We start from the raw sequence: 21981 nt of genomic DNA, 5'->3' as shown, positions 1-21981 counted from the left end.
AAAAATGCCTAATTATCATGTATTAACTGGCCAAACAAGCCAAAGAAGTCAAAAACACCTAAAATCATTGCAAAATCTAAAGAGAAGTGTGCTTCTACCACACAATCAAGTCATTCATGGAAAAATCAATGCAAGTCTTGATGAACAAGTTATCCAAGGTAGTCACAAGCAATTCTAATCAAGCAAAAGTGTAGCTAAGCAATTACAAAACAATGAAGAATTAAAAAATTGTACACAAAGGGGAGAAAGGATAGATCTCACCATGGTGGGGTGTCTCCCACCTTGCACTTTTGTTTAATGTCCTTAAGTTGGACTTTCACTTGTTCATTGCTCTTTGTCAAGAGGTGCATCTTCCAAAAGGAATACCTCAATATCTTTGTTTCTCTTCATTTGCTCACCAAGATACAACTTGAGACGGTGCCCATTGACCTTGAAGATATCCGGACTTGAGGGATGGCACAAATGGTAAACCCCATAGGGTTCCGCCTTCACTACTTGATATGGTCCTTCCCATTTTGACCTTAGTTTGCTGGGCAACAATCTCAATCTAGAATTGTAAAGAAGGACAAGATCACCGGCCTTGAATTCTTTGCCTCTTATGTTCCTATCATGGACGACTTTCATTTTCTCCTTGTAAAGTCTAGAGTTCTCATAAGCTTCAAGCCTCAAAGATTCAAACTCCGCTAATTGTAGCTTCCTCTCAATTCTGGATCCACCCAAACTCGGATTACACTCCTTGATGGCCCAATATGCCTTGTGCTCTATTTCTACCGGCAAATGGCAAGCTTTGCCGTACACCAATCGAAAGGGGCTCATGCCAATTGGCGTTTTGTATGCCGTTCGGTAGGCCCATAATGCATCGGTGAGCTTGGAACTCCAATCTTTCCTATTGGGTTTCACAATCCTTTCCAAGATACATTTATTCTCCCGATTGGAAACTTCGGCTTGGCCATTTGTTTGTGGGTGGTAGGCCGTGGCTACTTTATGCATGATGCCATCTTTCTTCATTAGTCCGTCCATTCTTTTGTTACAAAAGTGTGAACCTTGGTCGCTCACTATTGCTCGTGGCGATCCAAATCTACAAATGATATTATTTCTCACAAAAGAAAGGACCACATTAGCATCATTCGTCCGGGAGGGTATTGCTTCCACCCATTTGGACACATAATCAACGGCGAGTAGAATGTAGAGGAAACCATTAGAATTTGGGAATGGCCCCATGAAGTCAATTCCCCACACGTCAAAAATCTCACAAAATAGCATGGTTCGTTGGAGAATTTCATCCTTCTTAGAGATATTACCAAATCTAATGCATTGAGAACAAGATTTACAAAAATGAGAAGAGTCCTTGAAAAGAGTTGGCCAACAAAAGCCACAATCTAGGATTTTCCTTACCGTTCTTTGAGGTCCAAAATGGCCTCCTCCTTCGGAGGAGTGGCAAGCTTCCAAGACTAAGTAGAATTCAGTTTGTGGAATGTACCTCCGAATTACTTGATCCGCCCCACATCTCCAAAGGTATGGGTCATCCCACACATAGTATTTGGATTCACTTTTTAGCTTATCCCTTTGGTGTTTGGGGAGATTAGGAGGGAAGGAGCGAGATACTAAGTAATTGGCGATTGGTGCATACCAAGGAATGGTTTCAGATTGCATGCAAGCCCTTAAAGGGAAATGAATCATTGATAGGAGTAGTATAGCTTTTTGTATGTTCAAGGTGACTTAAATGGTCCGCCACTAGATTTTGCGTACCACTCCTATCCTTGATTTCCAAGTCAAATTATTGCAATAATAAAACCCATCTAATCAATCTCGGTTTGGATTCCTTCTTAGCCAACAAATACTTTAATGCTGCATCATCTGAGTACACTACCACCTTTGAACCGAGAAGATATGCTCGTAACTTGTCCAAGGCAAAAACTATGGCCAAAAGTTCTTTTTCGGTAGTAGTGTAGTTGGATTTGGCTCCATCTAATGTTTTTGATGCATAGGCTATGACATATGGATTCTTACCCTCGCGTTGTGCTAACGCGGCTCCCACGGTAAAATTTGAAGCATCACACATTATTTCAAATGACCAACTCCAATCCGGCCCTAGCACAATGGGAGCTTGGGTCAATGCTACCTTGAGCTTGTCGAAAGCCTCCATGCATTCCTTACTTAAATCAAACTCAATATCCTTTTGTAGCAACCTTGAGATAGGCAATGCTACCATGCTAAAATTCTTGATGAATCTCTGATAAAATCCTGCATGTCCAAGAAAAGAGCGGACCTCCCTCTCGGAAGAGGGGTAAGGCAAACTAGATATGACATTAATTTTAGCCGGATCTACGGAGATACCATCTTTTGAAACAATATGTCCTAAAACAATGCCTTGCTTGACCATGAAATGACACTTCTAGAAATTTAAGACAAGGTTAGACAAGGTTGGTTTTAGTACATCTTTCCAAAACTTTTTCAAGACTATCCAAGCAATGATCAAAGGAATCACCATATACCGTGAAATCATCCATGAATACCTCCATGCATTGCTCTAGAAAATTTGCAAAGATGCTCATCACGTATGATAGACAATCCAGACAATCAGAGCAGACAATCCAGACGTTAGAAGACATGTTACGATCATGTATGATAGACAACCAAAGCAGCTGGGATAAGTATTTGCTATTGGTCGAATTTGTCTACAACAACAGTTGCCAATAAAGTATCGGGATGGCACCATATGAAGCTCTCTACGAAAGAAGATGTTGGACACCATTGTGTTGGAATGACAATGGAAAAGCTAGTGTCTTAGGTCCAAACTTAGTGTAAGAAACTACTGAGAAGATAAAGGAGATTCGTTGGAAGATCCAGACAGCATAAAGCTGTCCAAAGAGCTATGCCAATAATAGACGTAGACCCTTAGAGTTTAGTGAAGGAAACCGTGTCTTTCTAGAAGTAACTTTGATTATTGGAATAGGTAGAGCCCTTAAGACTAAAAAGCTTAACCCACGATACATAGAACCTTTCCAAATACTTAAAAGAGTCGGTCTAGTAGCTTATCAAATAGTCCTTCCTCCTTATTTATCAAACCTTCATGATGTTCTTCACGTCTCGCAACTTAAGAAATATATTCCCGACAAGAGTCACGTTTTACAACCAGAGACAGTACAGTTACGAAATGATTTGACATATCAAGCATCACCAGTTCAGATAGTAGAAAGAAGTGATAAGCAGCTAAGAGGAAAAGTTGTTCGCTTAGTCAAAGTAGCTTGGGAACCAAGAGGAGAAGAAGAGCACAGTTGGGAACTGAAAGATAAGATGAAAGCTAATTACCCGCATCTATTCCTAGGTAACTGAAATTTTGAGGGCAAAATTTTCTTTTAGGAGGGTAGAATGTAACAACCCTGATTTTCGAGTACATGAGATATTTTCTGAAAGTACGGATTTCTCCGGAAGATCAGTAAAGGGAACACCTCTGTTATATTATCAAGCATTTCAATCCTCATTATCATTATGTCATCCTTAAGCTAGAACCTCCTCTGAGGCAAGCTCGATAATGCAATCGCGAAGAACCTAGCTTTTGAACCGTATCGGTTGGCAGTTTTGATTCTGATTTTCGTAAATAGTCTCTGTTTGATGAACCGGACTTGATTCATGAGAGGAGAGAGATAATAGTATAATATTTTCATTATATTAGTATTAGAAAATGTTTGAATGATATTATAAGGTTACCTGGTCTGTTTTTGTTAAAAACAGAAAATCGGTTTAACCGGGTTTACGGTTTACTGGTGCAGCTTAGCACCAGCACTCTCTGATGAATTTAGCAATGCTAAGGCCTCATTATACATGTTCTATTCTCATAATAAATATGTTACTAGTGTCATTTATTCTAGTAGCTCAGAAAATAATTTTTAGAGATGCTTTTACGAGTGTTCTGATACACCTAGTTTTAGTAGTTGTACACCAAAGATATTTTAATATTATTTTAATCCACCTCCAAGCCAACCAATCACCACTCACCTTACACCCCCAAGACCTCCAAGGCTGTCTCATTTCATCATTTTGGCCGAAAATAACAAGAGAGAAAAGAGAGAAACTTTCATGAACACTTAATCTTCAAAGCTTGATTTCTTCTGAACTAAAACTCAAATCAAAACTCCGATTTCACCAAAATGATCCTTTCTTCTTCCTCTACATAACCATATAACGTATCAAGGCTGGAAATAAGGTGATATGGCTGTCTCCCTCCCTCTTCAATTCGGTTTTTAAGGAAACATGCTTAAACAAGTATTTTCTTGATGTTCTTCCTTAGATCTCTTGTTTAGCTTGACTTGTGGGCCAAAGATCTTTGATTTCATGCATGTTTAAGGTGAGGATAACCTTCCTAAGATGCTTCTGAAGTTCGTTTAGTTGATGGTTTAGAGTTTTAAAGTTGTTCTTGATGTGTTTTAGGAGGAAAAAGTGCTTTAAGAACACTTCAAAGAGTAACCGGATTTGGAGCAGCAAATCAAGGTAGGGTTTGACGAATTTAATCTTGATTGATTGTGTTTGAGTTGTGTGATTATGATATGATTTGGCTGTGCTTGAAATTGATGATTTATATGAGTGATTCTTATTGAAATTTTGGTAAAAATTTGATGAAATTTGATGATATTCAACGTTGAAATTATGTTCTTTATGGCTGCTGGAAAAAGAACCCTAGAGCTTAAATTGAGATTCAATTTATGTTAAAATCATGTAGAAAAGATGGGGTTTTAGTGGCTTGGAATTTATTTTGAATTATGGTAAAAATCGGTTGCTGAAAAGACTGAAAAACGGGTAAAAACAGAGAAAGAATCTGAAGGATTTATGAAGAACACGAAGAACACTTTGAGTGTGGTGAAGAACATTGAAGAACTCCTTTTAGATCTTAGAAAGGGAAAGGATGTGAATATTTTGGTGTTTGAGGGGTTATTTGGTAATTTCTGAAAGTTAGGGTGGTTAAAGTAAAAATATTAAAATTTACCGGGCTAAAAAGTTAATTTTGAAAGTGAAAAGGTAAAGGCAAGATAATTTTTGAAAATTTAATAATAAAATAATAAATAGTAATAAAATATTAAATAATAATATTTAATTAAAAATAATATTTTAATAAAAATAATAAAATAATGTGAAAAAGGCAGTTTTCTGTAAAAGCTTTAGAAAGACAACTTTAAGTGCAGAATCTCATAATTACCATCATAAAACACTTAGGGAGTGGTAATAACATGTTAGTGAGGCAAAGATAAATAAAAGATAAAAAGTTAAAGAAAAGATAAAAACCTAAGAAAAAGTCTGTAAAATTTTAACGACAGAAAAACAGACAGACACTAGTGAACGAACTAGGGCAACTTAGTTAGTACTGAGTTGCGACTAGGGTTAGGTATAATATGAAAAGTTAAACTGTTTCAGTATAGACTTAATGAACCTATACTTGGGACAGGCTAACTATTCATACCGAAATTTACATAAGCTTTAAATACATACGTTAAGCAGAGAAATAAGAGCAGAGTAGAGAAACACAGAAAACAGAGTAACCAGAGTAAAGTAAAGAGATAAAGAGAAAAAGAGTAATATAGATACAGATGAAAAGATTAATCAGAGAAGAGAAAGGAGATACAGAGAACAGAGTAATTAAAATAGAGTAAAGAGATACAGAGAAAAGAGAAACCAGAACCGAGTAAAGAGATATTAAGAGAAGAGTAATATAATAAAGAGATATTTATATATATATTAGTTGCTTGATGCAACACAGAGCTATATTTATATATATATTAGTTGCTTGATGCAACCCAGAGCTATATTTATATATATATTAGTTGCTTGATGCAACCCAGAGCTATATTCAAATGAGTATATATATTTTCCTGCAGTAAGCAGAGGCTGTCTCAAATGAGCGGCTATTATTATATGCGCATTTATTTAGGAACGGAAAATCGTATCCGGGAAATCGGGATTACTCGTGACCGGATAAATGTCGGGATTGCAGGCAGCCAACCGACACATGAGCTCATGGCCTGTGCTAGGGCTAGACATGCATCATTCTTGTCTGTGCATCATTCTTTGTTGCATTCCTTTCTGTGTGTGATCTACTTCTTTATGTTTGTCTGCTTGTATACTATTTCTGTATTTTATTTTCTTGTATTGTTTTGTTTGTGTTCTGCTTTCTGTTGTCTCTACTTTCTCTTTCTATCTTTATCTTCTGTTTACTGCTTTGCTATATTATGTTATTCGTCTACTAATCGACCCCGAATAAATGAACGTAACTAATAACCCCGGCCCTACTAAGAACTCCCCAGTTCTTACCCTTTCTCTCTCCCTTCCCCCTTCAGATGGAAGTAAGAGTACCTTACCATAGTTCACTGATGACCGTTCACAAGAACAGGATCCTGCTCTAGATAGTCTTCTGAGTCTAGGGTGAATATTGTTCTTTGTTTATATGTATATACTGTGAGACCAGCCAATGTCTGCACCCTGTTCGTATGTGCACTTTAACCTAAATCCTGTGTACGAGATTTCTGTTGTGTGGCTACTTCATGAGGTACCAGAGAGACGTCCTGTGGAAAAGTCTGATCGTGCAGAGGAGTAGCAGATGATGTTCTATCTTTTGATGACGTTCCACTTGACTTGAGTTGCGAAGACTTAGAACGTACTTTCCCTCGCTTTAGTAGTTTAGAAGGATTAGGTGAGTATAGATCTAGGCTAGCCTAGGTGCCAGCTTAGCGACCTCTTGAACAGGTCAGGACCTGGGATGTTGTATGTATGTATATGTATATAGTTATTATCTAGCTATATCTAGGGGTGTTCTAACTAAAGGTCTATACTCTAATAAAAGTTGGATAACTGAATGTTGCTAGCTACTCGTGATGTATTTATGTGTGGTTGTTTATAACTGTTTTATCTGTTATTACTTATGAATTGATTATAAGTGATTCCGTCTATTAATCCAAACATTTAAAAAAAATAAAAAATACACCTCGCAAATTAACTACGCGTTTAACAACGAATCAGGCTCATATGATAAATAATAGATAATAATTAGGAAGATAAATTGGTAGCGCTCATTTTCCGGTATGATCTAGACATATTAAACAATGGGTCGTTACACATGGGCCACGCGTGCGCATGGGCCACGCGTGGGCGTCGACTCGAAATCGACGTAACAATCTAATGCCCAGAAAATTGGGCTGGAATCGTGCTGCTGGTATGCGTTAAGCACAAATTGGACCATGCGAACGCGTCAACAACGCGAATGCGTCACTTTCACTTCACACACACCACGCGAAAGCGTGGGCGACGCGTACACGTCGCGTAGTAATCATTGCCCCCTAAATGGAAACAGAGAGTTGCGCCAAAACGACGCTGGAATTGTGCATTTAGCACAATTCTGAGCGATGCGTACGTGTGTCTCACGCGTACGCGTCACTTTCATTATCCCCCAATCACGTGATCGCAAGATCCACGCGTTCGCGTGGATTTAAATTCACTTACCCCTTTCGACACGAAACCCTAACCCATTTCGCGTCCCTCTTCACCCCTCCCCCTCTGCACTCTCTCTTCTCCCCTCACCACCACCTCCTAACGCCCGGCACCACCGAGACACCAGCAGCATATCCTTCTAGAGATGACACTTCTTCACACCCAGCTTGACTGAGCATCGAGGACGATGCTGTTATTTAAGTGTGGGGAGGTCGCCATCTCTGGCGAACTTTATTTTTGGTGAACCACTTTCAGACCCTCTTTTATCCTATTTTGTTTTTTTTTTGTATTTTTATTTTTATTTTATTTTATCTTATTTGTCTTTCAGTACTTGCACATTTTTCTTTTGCTGTATTTTTACTTTATTTCTGCATTTTGCACTTTGGTTTATATATATATCTTAGATATTTAGTTTAGTTTTCACCTTTAGCTTATTAAGTTGTGATATAGAAAATATGGATTAATTAGCTTAGTTTACCCTTTTAGCATATGATAAATTGGTTTAATTAAAAATAAAGAGTAAACTAGGAACTTTAGTATAACAGAATCACAACAATCTGCACACTGTATATATAGCAGTAAATGTTTGTTAATTGACAACATTTTTTCAAGAAAAATACCTATTTTTATAAGAGCCATTCTAAGATTCACATTGAGAATAATGGAAACTCTTGATTTCTACTTGCATGACATACATAACTGATATATGGTTTTTGAGCCAGAAAACACACAACCCTTGAGGCCATTATTTCTACTTCACACTTCTTTTCTATGCTTGCAATCTTTACTTTGTTTCAATCTATATGTCCAAATATAGAATGTAGATACATACCCGCATATGATTGAGGCCATTATTTGAATTTTTGGCTCACTTATCCCAAATAAGCCTACCTTTTATGTCACCCTTGTTAGCCCCCTTGAGCCTTTTAATCCCCTTGTTTGTTCTATAGCCACATCACTAGCCTTAAGCAGAATAATAAATTAAAAATCCCAAGTTAAATCCTTGGTTAGCTTAAGATAGAGATTGTGTATCCACTAAGTGTGGGGAAACTATGGGAACATGGGTTGATAGGAAAGGATTAAATTGGTAAAATAATCAGAAATTTGGGAGCATGCTCATGTGAAACCAAAATAATTAAAATACCATGTGCATTGAAAATGCTGTGTTTATGTTTCAAAAAAAAAATCCTTTTTAATTAAATAAATAAATAAGGAGACAAAATTACCCCAATAATGAGTTTAGTAAAGAAATCAATGCACATGAAGGTAAAATCAAAATAAAGTTGGTGCATGAGTATGTAATAAGAAAGTGGGAAAATTGGGAAGACCAGGATAATTTTAAATTTCTATAGAGAATGTATATGTTAGGTGAGATCTTAAACTAATCAAGGATTTAATTTATAGCTCACTTAGCCTTATATATATCCCCACCTTTACCTTGGCCCCATTACAACCTTCAAAAAGACCTCATGATGTTTGTATGTATATGTTATATATTTGTTGATTGGTTAGATGAAGAACAAAGTTTTAAGAAAGTATGAATAGAAAATAATAGAGTGATTAACCCCAAACACTGAGTGATTAGAGAGTAAACACAAATCCAGTGAGGGTTCAACAGCTCAAGTCCATATATCCATGTTTAATTGTTAATTGTCTTATAAGTTTGTGAAATATTTTAACCCAACTCAATTGTGAATGTGTTTTAATATGGGTTGTCCTTAAATGTACATATATGATTCCTTGAAAATATGAGTCAATTTAACCACATGTAAGCTCTATATATATAGGTGGATAGTAATTAGGATTGCATGATTCATGTAGGTAGATTGCATTCAGAATAGATTGAATTGCATAAGATTCCACCATTCTACATTCACTCTTTCTCTTGGATTTAGCATGAGGACATGCTATTGTTTAAGTGTGGGGAGATTGATAAACCCCTATTTTATGATGTATTTTGTGGTCAATTGAGTGTTTTTATCAATTCTTCACCCACTTATTCATGTAAATTGCATGGTTTTACCATTCCTTCCTTATTTTATAATATATGTGAAAACATGTTTCCCATGCTTTAAAAATATTAAATTTAATTATGCTTTATTACCATTCGATGCCGTGATCTGTGTGTTAAGTATTTTCAGGCTTCATAGGGCAGGAATGGCTTAGAAGACAGAAAGGAAACATACACAAATGGAAGGAAATCACAAAAATGGAGTTTTGAAGAAAAGGGAGCGATGTGTACGCGTGGACGACGCGGACGCGTGCCTAGCCCAAAGTGGCAGCGACGCATCGCGTGGACGACGCGGACGCGTGCCTTGAGCAGAACGCAAATGACACGTATGCGTGACAAGGAAAAACTCAAAATCATGCGAACGCGTGACCCACGCGCACGCGTGGCGGACGCTACATGCATGAATCTGTAGAAAACGCCCTTAGCGATTTTTGGGCCCCTTTTTGGCTCAGATCCAAGTCCAGAAACACAGATTAGAGGCTATAAAGTGGCGGAATCCATCCATTCATATGAATGGAGAACAATTCATACAACATTCATAATACATAATTTTAGGTTTTAGATGTAGCTTTTAGAGAGAGAGTCTCTCTCCTCTCTCTTAGGATTTAGGATTAGGATTAAGATTTAGGATTTCTATTATGATTAGGCTACTTCTCCCAATTTGGTTTATGGATTCCTATGTTTAATTTGATTTCTTTATTTAATGCAATTCGAGGTATTCCAGATTTCTGAGGAATCAAATTGATTAGTCCACTTGACTTTCCTTTATTTAGTAAGGGTTAACTAAGTGGGAGCAATAAATAATTCTCATCGCACCTGATAAGGATAACTAAGATGGGATTTCCAGTTCTCATACCTTGCCAAGATTTTTTCTAGTTATTAATTTAATTTCTTGCCAATTTATTTTCCTATTCCCTATTTCAAAAACCCAAAAATATACCCTTTTCCATAACCAATAATAAATCATACTTTCCTGCAATTCCTTGAGAGACGACCCGAGGTTTAAATACTTCGGTTATAAATTTTATTGGGTTTTGTTACTTGTGACAACCAAACTTTTGTACCAAAGGATTCTCTGTTGGTTTAGAAACTATACCTACAACGTGATTACTTTATTTTTATGAAATTCTTTACTAGCGGAAAATCTTATCGTCATAGATCAACCGGTGCTGCGTGTTCTCTTTCCCGCTTCCGTCGTTGCTTATGACAAATCATCCTGAACAATAGAAAACAGGATAGTAAGACAAGTAAATGCAAAAGAAAGGAAGCGTAGATTGTTGGAATGAGGTAAAAACCACTAGAATTGAGTGAGTGAATTAGTGTGACATTAAGAAAGAATAGTGTGTGAGTTCTAAGTTGCATGTGGCATAGAACACACACTAGCACAGAGGGCTATGTCACAAAAGAAGCATGCACTTTACACATTCTAGTGTACTTGAAATACTTTAAAAGACTTGTAGGTTAAGATACAAACAAATAGTGAAGAAGCATGAAAGCATTCAAGCAAGTAATTAAGCAATGGTGAATTGGATAATGGATGAACATTGATTGATGTGTAAGTAAACTTAGTGGAACAAAATGATGCATGAAACTTACACAACAATCAATGACACATATTGACGTTGTTGTAACACCTAAGTGACATAGAGGTGGAACACATGGGTGCTATGGAACTTAGGAAAAAAGATAGAAGTGAAAATCAATCACATAGCAAGCATGGTCCATGATAAACCATTATTTTATGATTTATATTGTGTTTAATTGAGTGGTTTTATCAAGTCTTTCACCCACTTATTCATATGATTTTCATGTATTCACAATTCCTTCCTAAAATTGTTCTATGATTAAAAACTTGCTTGCTAAAGATCTTTTAATTGAATATTTTTATTCTCCTTTATACCATTTGATGTCGTGATCTGTGTGCTAAGTGTTTCAGGCTTCATAGGGCAGGAATGGCTTAGAGAATGGAGAGGAAGCTTGCAAAGATGGAAGAAACACAATAAATTGAGGAGATGACCAGCGAGAAGTGACGCAGTCGCATGGCTCAGGCGACCGCGTGAAATGGAGGATATTGCAGTGACGCGCTCACGTGCCTGACGCGAACACGTGGATTGGAAACTACACGAGTGACACGAATGCATGGACGACGCGCACGCGTGGCACGGAAAACGCTGAGTGACGCGAACGCATGGACGACGCGGTCGCGTGACGTGCGCGATCTGCAGAATTTACAGAAGTCGCTGGCGTGAATTCTGGGCAGCGTTCTAACCCAGTTTTTGGCCCAGAAACGCAGATTAGAGCCAAGGAACATGCAGAGACAACACAACTCTCATTCCAGATAATTTTTAGTTTTTAGTTGGGAGATCTAGAGAGAGAATTCCACCTCTTTCTCTAGGTTTTTTCTTTAAACTCATAATTTAGGATTTGAAGATTTTGGCTTTGGTGATTGATAAGAGTCTACCTCCGGAATTGGTCATTCTAGTTTGTTTACCTACTTTTTACTTATTCTTTCATATCCTTAATTTATCCAGAGTATAATTGGATTATTTTTAGAGTTATTTAATACAAAGACTATTTTTATTTATTTTTATTAATCTTTTTTATTATTGTTTATCATGTCTCTTTTTATTTCCCCTCTTTATTTTGTGAAGTCTACATTTATGATAATGGAGTAGTTCATCAACTTGATTGGGAGTTGATTAAAAGGAGAACCTTGAGTTGGAATACTCAAGAGTTCAATTGTAATTGGTTCGTTGTTGGTTGGCTTGTTAGTCACTAACTCTAATCCTTCCCAAGGGAGAGGATTAGGACTTGTGAATAGAAGTTGACTTTTAACTTGACTTTCCTTCATTCGTTGAGGGTTAACTAAGTAGAAATAACTACTAATTATTAATTGATCTTGAAAAAATTCTAGCAAGGATAGAACTTCTGATTAATCTTCTCCCGGTCAAGATTTTTTTTTAAATTACATAAATTCTCTGATTTAATTTCCTGTTTATCAAACTCAAAACCATTTTGGAAAACCTCTGATTAATAAAATAGCACATCTTTTCGCAACTCGTTGGGAGACGACCTGGGACTCATACTCCGAGTATTCTAATTCTAATTTTGTGACAACTCTTTTCTAAATTGGCAAGTGGATTTTTTCTGGTTAAGAGCTGTACTTGCAACGCGATTTTTCTTAACAATTCTTAATCTGTCAATTTTCGCCCCGTCAATTTTTGGCGCCGTTGCCGAGGAGTTGCAATAGAGTGCTAAGTTATTGATTGGAATTTATTTATTTGCATTTTATTTTATCTTTCTAATATGAGCTGCATGTTTCTTTCATTGAATAACGCGTTCACTTCCTGATCCAAGCTTGCCAGTATTTGATCCTGAGATTGAAAGAACTATTTCACGTATAAGGCAAGCTCGGCGTCGGTTAGTCCTCTCTGAGGATGAATCTGAAATGTCACTTAAGGAAGAAACAAGCTTCCTTTCTACTAATTCGGTTGATTTACGTACAGGTGACATGGCAGCACCTAGGAGAGTTACTATCCAGGAAGCTGGAGCCGCTGATTTTACACTGCAACCGTATAAAGCGCATCACCCAGCGGTGGCTGTGGATTTTAAAATAAAGACTGCACTACTCAACTTGATGTCCAAGTTTCATGGCTTACCTGCTCAAGAGCCTATCAAGCACCTTAGGGATTTCCAGGCAGCCTGTTCTATTGTAAGGCGTGATGATGCAGATGAAACTTCTATTTTATTAAAAGCCTTCCCATTCTCTCTTGAGGGAAAGGTGAGAGAGTGGTACTACACTCAACCTGGAGCAGCTGTTTCTAACTGGGATACGCTTAGAAGAGAGTTTTTGGAAAAATTCTTTCCAACTGAAGTTACTGATAAACTGAGGAAAGACATTTCCACGATTGTTTAAGACGAATCTGAGACTCTCTACGAATACTGGGAGCGCTTCAACGATCTTTTGGAAGCATGTCCCCACCATATGATTGACAAGATAGTGTTGCTCGGCTACGTCACACAGGGCATGAAGCCTTAAGATAAGACCACATTGGAAGGTGCTAGCAATGGGTCTATGAAAAAGTACAAGACCATTGATGAGGGATGGCAATTGATCAACGACTTAGCTGAATCTACTTGGAATCACAGGCAAAAACAAAGCCGGTCAAAAGCTGTTGCAGAGGTATCTTCTAGCAAAGAGACTACTGCTCTAACTCAGAGTATATGTGAAATGACCAACTTATTGAAGCAGATGCAGTTGAGTCAACAGCAAGCTCAGCCCTCTCCACCACAGCAAAGCCAACAGTTGGTTCCATAAAGAGTATGCGGGATCTGTGCTGATTATAGTCATTATACTGATGAATGTCCGCAACTCCAGCAGGAAGACAACACTGTGGCAGCCACTCATAACTTCTGTGACCGCCCTAATCAAGGATACAATCAAGGTGGCAGCTACAACCATGGATGGCAGGACAATTCCAACCAAGATGGTAGAGATAATTCTAACCAGGGTTGGAGGGATAATCATAACAGAGGAGGTAGAGATAATAATGGAAACCAGAGGTGGAATAACAATAACAACATCAGACAGCAGAATCAGAATCAGGCCTACAGAGCACCTCATCTAAGGCAGCCTCAAGCATTTCAGCAAATCCCTCAGATCACTTATCCCTCTTCATCTTCTAATGATGAGTTACTACAATCTATTGATCGGAGATAGCAGGCCATGGAAAATAACCTTACTTCTACTCTAAATGGTCTAAACTCTACCTTGGAAGCTCTTGTCTCACAGATTGGATCACTAAATAACTCCAACAACCAGCCTTTGAGCTCCAGTGAAATCCCCTCCCAACCATTACCCAACCCCAAGGGTGGCATCAACGCCATTACCTTGAGGTCTGGAACCATACTACAAGGGAGGAATCCTAAGGAGCCAAAGCCGCTTGAACACGCCCCAGCTGAAGACATGGTTGAGGTAGAGGATGTTGAAGAAGAAGATGAAACACAAGGCATGGCTGAAGCTGAAGTAACCCAACCAGGGAATACAGAATCCCAGCAAGCTGAAGCTGTAAGAGACGCCACTCCTATCCCATTTCCACACCTTGCCAGGAAAGCCAGAAAGCAGATGGAACTTGATCCCAAAATGGTAGAAATCTTCAAAAAGGTTGAGGTAGATGTTCCCCTTTTTGATGTTATTCAGCAAGTACCTAAATACGCAAAGTTTCTAATAGAATTGTGCATACATAAAGATAAAATTAATGAATTAGAAACTATTCCTTTAGGTAGTTCTATATCTGCTTTAATGGGAAATATACCTGAAAAATGTAGTGATCCAGGCCCATGTATGGTTAATTGTACCATTGGAGGTGTGATGTTTTCTAACTGTATGTGTGATCTAGGAGTGTGCGTGAGTATTATGCCCTTGTCTATATATGATGCTTTAAGGCTCCCTCCCTTAAAAAGGTCGGCAGCTCGTTTTGTGTTAGCAGATAAAAGTATTATTACAATGGTTGGGATTGCTGAAGATGTGTTAGTGAGCATTAGGGGGCTCACATTTCCCATTGACTTTTATATCTTGGAGATGCCCCAAAATGACTCAGGAAAGCCTTCATCAATCCTGCTTGGAAGACTGTTTTTGAAAACTTCAAAGTTCAAGCTAGATGCCTTTTTGGGAACCTATTCTTTTGAGGTAGATGGCAGAACAGCAAGCTTCAACCTGGATGAAGCTATGAAGCATCCCCCGGAAGATCACTCCATATTCCAATGCGACATCATTGATGATATTATAGCTGCAACTCACCAGGAAGAAATGGAAGAGAGTCACCTGGAGCAAGATCCAAGTGTGGGGACACCCTCTGAACATACTAAAGATTCATTACCATTTTCACCAGCCCCAGATGATCCAGAGCCAAGCAAGGAGCAAAAAATGGAATTAAAGCCCCTTCCTCCACACCTCAAGTATGCTTATCTTGAGGACAAGCAGAAGTTCCCAATTATCATTGCGAGGGAGCTCACTTCCCAACAAGAAGAACAACTGCTTAGTGTATTGAGAACGCATAAGAAAGCAATTGGATGGAGCTTGGCGGATATTGTAGGCATCAGCCCTCAAGTTTGTGAACACAGAATATTCTTAGAAGAAGGAGCAAAGCCTGTCCGACAACCTCAGCGAAGATTGAATCCAACCATCTTAGAAGTTGTCAAGAAGTCTGGAGTAACAACAATAAGGAATGAGCAGGGAGAACTTCTGACAACCAGAGTACAGAACTCATGGAGAGTTTGCATTGACTATAGGGGTCTCAACCAAGCCACTCGCAAGGATAATTACCCCTTGCAATTCATTGATCAGATGCTTGATCGCCTGTTAGGTAAATCTCATTACTGTTTTTTAGATGGTTATATAGGTTACTTTCAAATCCATATAGCTCCTGAAGATCAGGAAAAGACTACTTTTACATGTCCTTTTGGGACTTATGCTTATAAGAGAATGCCATTTGGCTTATGCAATGCACCAGCCACTTTCCAAAGGTGCATGATGAGTCTTTTCTCTGATCTCATTGAGACCTGTGTGGAAGTTTTTATGGATGACTTTAGCGTATATAGTGATTCGTTTAGCCTCTGCTTGGATAGTTTATCTAGAGTATTGGACAGGTGTGTTAGTTCAAACCTTGTTTTAAATTTTTAAAAGTGTCATTTTATGGTGAAACAAGGAATTGTTCTAGGACATGTTGTTTTTGATACTGGTATCTCTGTAGACCCAGCAAAGGTGGATGTTATTTTTAGTTTACCTTACCCCTCCTCTGTGAGGGAAGTCCGTTCGTTCCTTGGCCATGCAGGTTTTTACAGGAGATTTATTAAGGACTTCAGTAAGGTAGCACTACCCTTATCCAAACTCCTGTAGAAAGACATTGAGTTCAAGTTCAGTGAGGATTGCAAACAGGCATTTGATAAGCTGAAGACCGTCCTGACTCAAGCTCCGATTGTGAGGGGACCAGACTGGAGTCAACCATTCGAAATCATGTGTGATACTTCCAATCATGCAGTAGGAGCAGCGCTGGCTCAGCATGAAGGTAACGATCCTTTTGTAGTTGCTTATGCATCTAAGACTTTAGATGCTGCGCAATCTAATTACACTACTACTGAAAAAGAGCTTCTAGCTATTGTTTTTGCTCTGGATAAATTCTGAGCTTATTTACTTGGTACTAAGGTAGTACTGTACTCAGACCATGCAGCTCTAGAGTATTTATTGGCTAAAAAAGAGTCTAAACTAAGGCTAATACGTTGGATGCTACTGCTGCAAGAATTTGATTTGGAAATTAAAGATAGGAGTAGTAACCAAAATTTAGTGGCAGACCACTTGAGTCGCCTTGAGCACATTACAGATGACTCCATTCCTATCAATGATACATTCCCCTTTGATAGCTTACAGGCAGTATCTGATGTAGCTCCTTGGTATGCACCTGTAGCTAATTATCTCGTTAGCCATACTTTTCCTCCAAACTTTACTAAACATCAGCGAGACAAGCTGAAAAGCGAATCCAAATATTATATATGGGATGATCCATATCTCTGGAGGTGTGGTGCTAACTAGGTAATTAGACGGTGTGTACCTCAATCAGAATTCCAGTCCATTTTAGAGGCCTGCCACTCATCTGAGAGTGGAGGACATTTTGGCCCTCAACGAACAGCTATAAAAGTTTTAGACTGTGGATTCTGGTGGCCTACTCTTTTTAAAGATGCTGCTGACCTTTGTAAATCTTGTTCTCCTTGCCAAAGATTTGGTAATATATCCAAGAGGGATGAAATGCCTCAACAAATTATGCTTTTCTGTGAACTTTTTGATATTTGGGGCATTGATATCATGGGTCCATTCCCAAATTCTAATGGTCACCTTTATATACTGTTAGCTGTAGATTATGTTTCTAAATGGGTGGAAGCAATTCCAACCCGTACTGATGATGCTAACACTGTTGTTTCCTTTGTTAGAAACCATATTATTTGTCGCTTTGGATCACCACGAGTAATCGTGAGCGATCAAGACACTCACTTTTGTAACAAGATACTAACAGGATTACTGAAGAGGCATGGGATAATTCATAAAGTATCAACAGCCTATCACTCCCAGACTAATGGGCAAGCTGAGGTGTCTAACAGAGAGATAAAGCGCATAATTTAAAAGATAGTCAAGCCTCATAGAAAGGACTGGAGCACCAGGCTCCAAGATGCGCTTTGGGCATATCGGACAGCATACAAGACACCAATCGGGATGAGTCCTTTCTGCTTAGTTTATGGAAAGGCCTGTCATCTCCCAGTTGAGTTAGAACACAAAGCTTTTTGGGCGGTAAAGGAATGCAACATGGACTATGAGAAAGTCGGAGCTGAACGGAAGTTGCAACTGCAAGAATTAGAGAACCTACGCCTAGAAGCTTATGAAAACTCCAGGCTGTATAAAGAGAAGGTGAAAGTTGTGCATGATAAGAACATCAAGAGAAGAGAGTTCTAACCTGGGGACTTAGTCCTCCTTTACAACTCCAGAATGCGGCTCATGCCAGGCAAGCTCAGATCCAGATGGGACAGTCCCTATCGAGTAGAGAGGGCAGAGCCATACGGAGTCTTTCACTTGAGCCATCCTTCAAGACCTAAACTTATAAAGGTCAATGGACATTGCTTGAAGTTATTTCATGGCGAAAAGATGAAGAAAAACCAGGAGCTAGAGATCTTCCTCTTGGAGGATCCACCCACAGCAAAAGACTGAGCTAGTGGAGCGTCCAACTTAAGGACGTTAAAGAAAAGTGCTGGGTGGGAGACAACCCACCATGGTATGATCGTTCCTCCCCCTCTCCTTTATTTCCTTTTTCAATAACTCTTCTCAGTTCTAGTGCCTATAGTTGCATCTACATTTGCATATCGCATAAAAAAAATTGGCACGCGACGCGACAACGTTGACGACGCGTCCGCATCATATGTGCCTCAAGGAAGAAAAGATATTTTACAGAGAGTCATGCGAGAGCGTGGCTAGAGACGTGCCCATGGCACAACTTGACCCATGCGACCGCATCGCTGACGCGTCCGCATCATGTGGGAAAAATGCATCACACGCGTCCGCGTCAATCACGCGAACGCGTGCCCTGAAAATCGACGTAAGAAAGGGTGTATAGCAGAATGTTACGCTGGACTAGGGCTGGAATGGTGCTAGATGCACAGGCCCTACCACGCAAACGCGCGCCCCACGCGTCTGCATCATTTTCCAATCTTGGCCATTCACGCGATCGCATCCACCACGCGAACGCATCACCCTGAAATTTGGCAACAATGAGTTTCGAACAGAGAGTTGTGCGAGCGCGAGGCTGCTCTCGCGCCACTAGCACAGATCATTTCACGCGTCCACGTCGGCTCATCTAAGCGCCATTCGCATGAACGCGTACCCCACGCGTCCGCGTTGCTTGCGCCGCACAACTTATCCAAATCTGCCAAAATATCTTATCTTTTTCTTCCCCAAATCCTACTTTTCCTTTTCCCTTCTTCTTTCTTTCCCCCCTTTCTTCCTTCTTCCTTCTTTCTCACTTTATACTTTCTCTCTTTCACCACCATTATCAAGGTTTTTCTTTTCTTCTTCCCTCCTTACTTTTATATTCTTCTTCTTATTTTTATGTTTTCTTCTTCTTTTTCTTTTTCTTTTAATTGGTGTTAGAAATTTATTTGGGTTATTGTTTCTTATGATTTGCGTGTGGATTGTTAAGGATTTGTTTGACAATTATATATTAATTTTATAGGGTTGCTTGCATGTTCAATTTAATACTTTCAATAGCTTATCTACCATGCATGCTATGTGTTTGTGAAAATGCCCGTATGGCATTGTGCACTATTTTTAGATTTTTTTTAATCTACTACTCTAAATGCTTACTTTTCACAAAACCCTTTTTATATTTTATTAATTAAATATAATTGTTATTACAAAGATATTGTTAGTTTGACAGACTTGGTAATCTAACTTGGACCTTGAATGCTTGATCTATGCTACTCATGCCTTTGTCGGCATGCCAATAAACACCTTGCATTTAACTGTCCTCATATGCACTTGCTATATTTCCATTGATGATTTTTCACATGTAGTCATGACCATGTGTTAACATCATTCGTTTTAATGTGCATTGATTACTGCCTTTCCCGTTCTCTTCCTTGCTCTAACCCTTGAATTCTTAACATCCTTATTCTTTCCCTTTTAGGATGGCCACCAAGAAAGGAAAAGAGAAAGCTACTCCCAAACCACCAGCAAGGAGAGGAACAAAAAGAGCATTAGTGACAGAGCCATCTTCAACTGCAGTTAAGCCCTCAACAAAACGAATTAAGAGGATTATAAAGGTCGATGAAAAAGAGAAAGCCTTCCCAGCAAAGGACACTACGCGATTTCCCAACCGCTACTGTGAGTAGATGTTCCCCATCCTGGCAGCAAGGAATTACAACAATGAATACCTGCTTATCCTCCCGACCCGTATTGCTGAATTTGTTGAGCTGCAAATTGAACAAAGACACTGGGGATTCCTACAAAAATAGCCACGACAGGTTAGTCTCTCATGGGTAGTCGAGTTCTACTCTAATTTCCACTTGCCAACCCTACAGTCTGTCTATGTCCGTCAGAAGCAAATTCCCATTACAGAAGAGGCCATTCAACGAGCTTTGGATCTCTCCCCTGCTCCAGAAGGACTGGACGCCTTTCAAGAGGCCGCACTCAAGCACCAGACGTACCAATTTAACTGGGACGCTGTTCTCAGAGTTATCGCACAACCTGGCAGCAGATGGATTTATGGATTCCATCGTTCCCGACCTAAGGGAATATCGACTTCTGCACTTACCTTGGAGGCTCACGTATGGGCACAGATTATGTCCCACTACGTCTTTTCGAGCACTCATGAGTCCTCCTTCACTGCAGACATGGCCGTTCTACTATGGTGCATCCTCACAGACCGGCCTCTAAACCTACGAAGACACATCCGGAATGCCATGGGACACGTACAAATTGCGGGCAACCTACATTTTCCCGCCTTGGTCTCAAATCTTGTCACAGCAGCTGCTGTTTCCTACAGAGCTGGGGACACCAAAGCCATTCTTCCATGGGATGATCAGTACGTCCCTAACGGGAAATATCTCAGGCCACCAACAGCCACTACCAGCCAGTCCACAGAACAAGCTGCAGACATTCCTCCTTCCACACCACAAGCACCTTCAACAAGTCAGCTGCTCTATCAAATACTGGAGAGATTGGACCGGCAAGAACAGAAGGCGAAGCTACGAGAGCGCCGCAACCAGCGCCGATTCAATAACCTCAAGGAGCTACTCACAGGCAACCACAGACCTGACAAGGACCCATACACCCCGGACTCCACTTCATTTACTAGCACAGGGAGCCATGACGGTCCCGACTGTGGAGATACTGCTACCAGCCTCCCTATGTTCCTGATAGATGGCACCGAGGACGGTGCAAAGCCTTAAGTATGGGGAGGTCGGTCAGTGCCTGACTTCCGGAGGTAATTTCTCTTCCTTAAAACCAATAAAATAGTTAGTTTTTCAATTTTTTTTAGAATAGGATAGATTGCATAGTAATAGGTTAATTGCATGCATGTTCTACTTGATTGAAAAGATAATAAGTTCCTTTTAAGACCCTATTTTTGAAAAATTTCACTAATTTAAATCAAAACCTTTATGTTAAATTTGTTTGAAGTTGTAATTGGAACATGGTTTTTGAGCTAAAGAACACACAACCTGTGAGACTTTGAGCCTAAATACATGGTTATATTATTTAACCATAATTATTTTATTCTTGTGTGCTTATTTCTCTATGATTGTAATTTGAATTTTGTTCTATCCTATATGTCCAATGTTAATATGTTATATATATGCATATGATTGAGGCCATTGTTTGTCTAGCTCACTTATCCCAAATAAGCCTACCCTTTAAATTACCTTTGTTAGCCACTTTGGGCCGTTTTAATCCCACTTGTTCTACATTTTACCATATTACTAGCGTTAAGCAGCAAAACAATTAAATATCCCAATTGATTCTTTGGTTAGCTTAAGATAGAAATCGTGTGTTAATTGAGTATGGGAAGATTGTGGGAACAAAGGTTAATAAAGGAATGTGTCATGATAAGATAATGGGAGTTTGGGTACCTGCTCATGTGAAACTATAAAAGAAAATTGAAAATCTATGTGCATTGATAAGCTATGTTTATTTTTATATTCAAAAAAAAATTTAAAAAAATAAAAAAAAAAAGAAGAGAAAGATTTTTTTTTTAGTAAATAAGGGGACAAAATTACCCCAATGATAAGTTAAAGTTCAACAGTCAATGCACATGTGATAAAATTAAAATAAAGGTTGATACATGAGTGTGGAATGCGAAAAGGAAATTCTGGGTAGCTAGGTATGAAATTTGAGGCTATATAGAAAATACATATATGATTAGGTGAAAGCTTGGGTTAATTAAAGATTCAATTTATAA

General features: G+C 38.9%; 1 protein-coding gene across 1 annotated transcript; it reads right to left on the bottom strand.

Moving 5' to 3' along the window:
• Positions 1-324: 324 nt before the first annotated feature.
• Positions 325-816, bottom strand: LOC112748560 (uncharacterized). The gene has a single exon (XM_025796789.1). It carries the CDS (start codon positions 814-816, stop codon positions 325-327), a length of 492 nt encoding a protein of 163 aa, XP_025652574.1.
• Positions 817-21981: the final 21165 nt, after the last annotated feature.

Source organism: Arachis hypogaea, chromosome 15 (assembly GCF_003086295.3).
Source record: "Arachis hypogaea cultivar Tifrunner chromosome 15, arahy.Tifrunner.gnm2.J5K5, whole genome shotgun sequence".
Lineage (NCBI taxonomy): Eukaryota > Viridiplantae > Streptophyta > Magnoliopsida > Fabales > Fabaceae > Arachis > Arachis hypogaea.
The sequence above is the reverse complement of the archived record's forward strand: the minus strand, read 5'-3'. Positions and strand labels throughout refer to the sequence as shown.

Excerpts from the sequence above, each read along its gene's own strand:
- LOC112748560 (XM_025796789.1), bottom strand. The coding sequence starts at position 816 with ATGAGCCCCTTTCGATTGGTGTACGGCAAAGCTTGCCATTTGCCGGTA.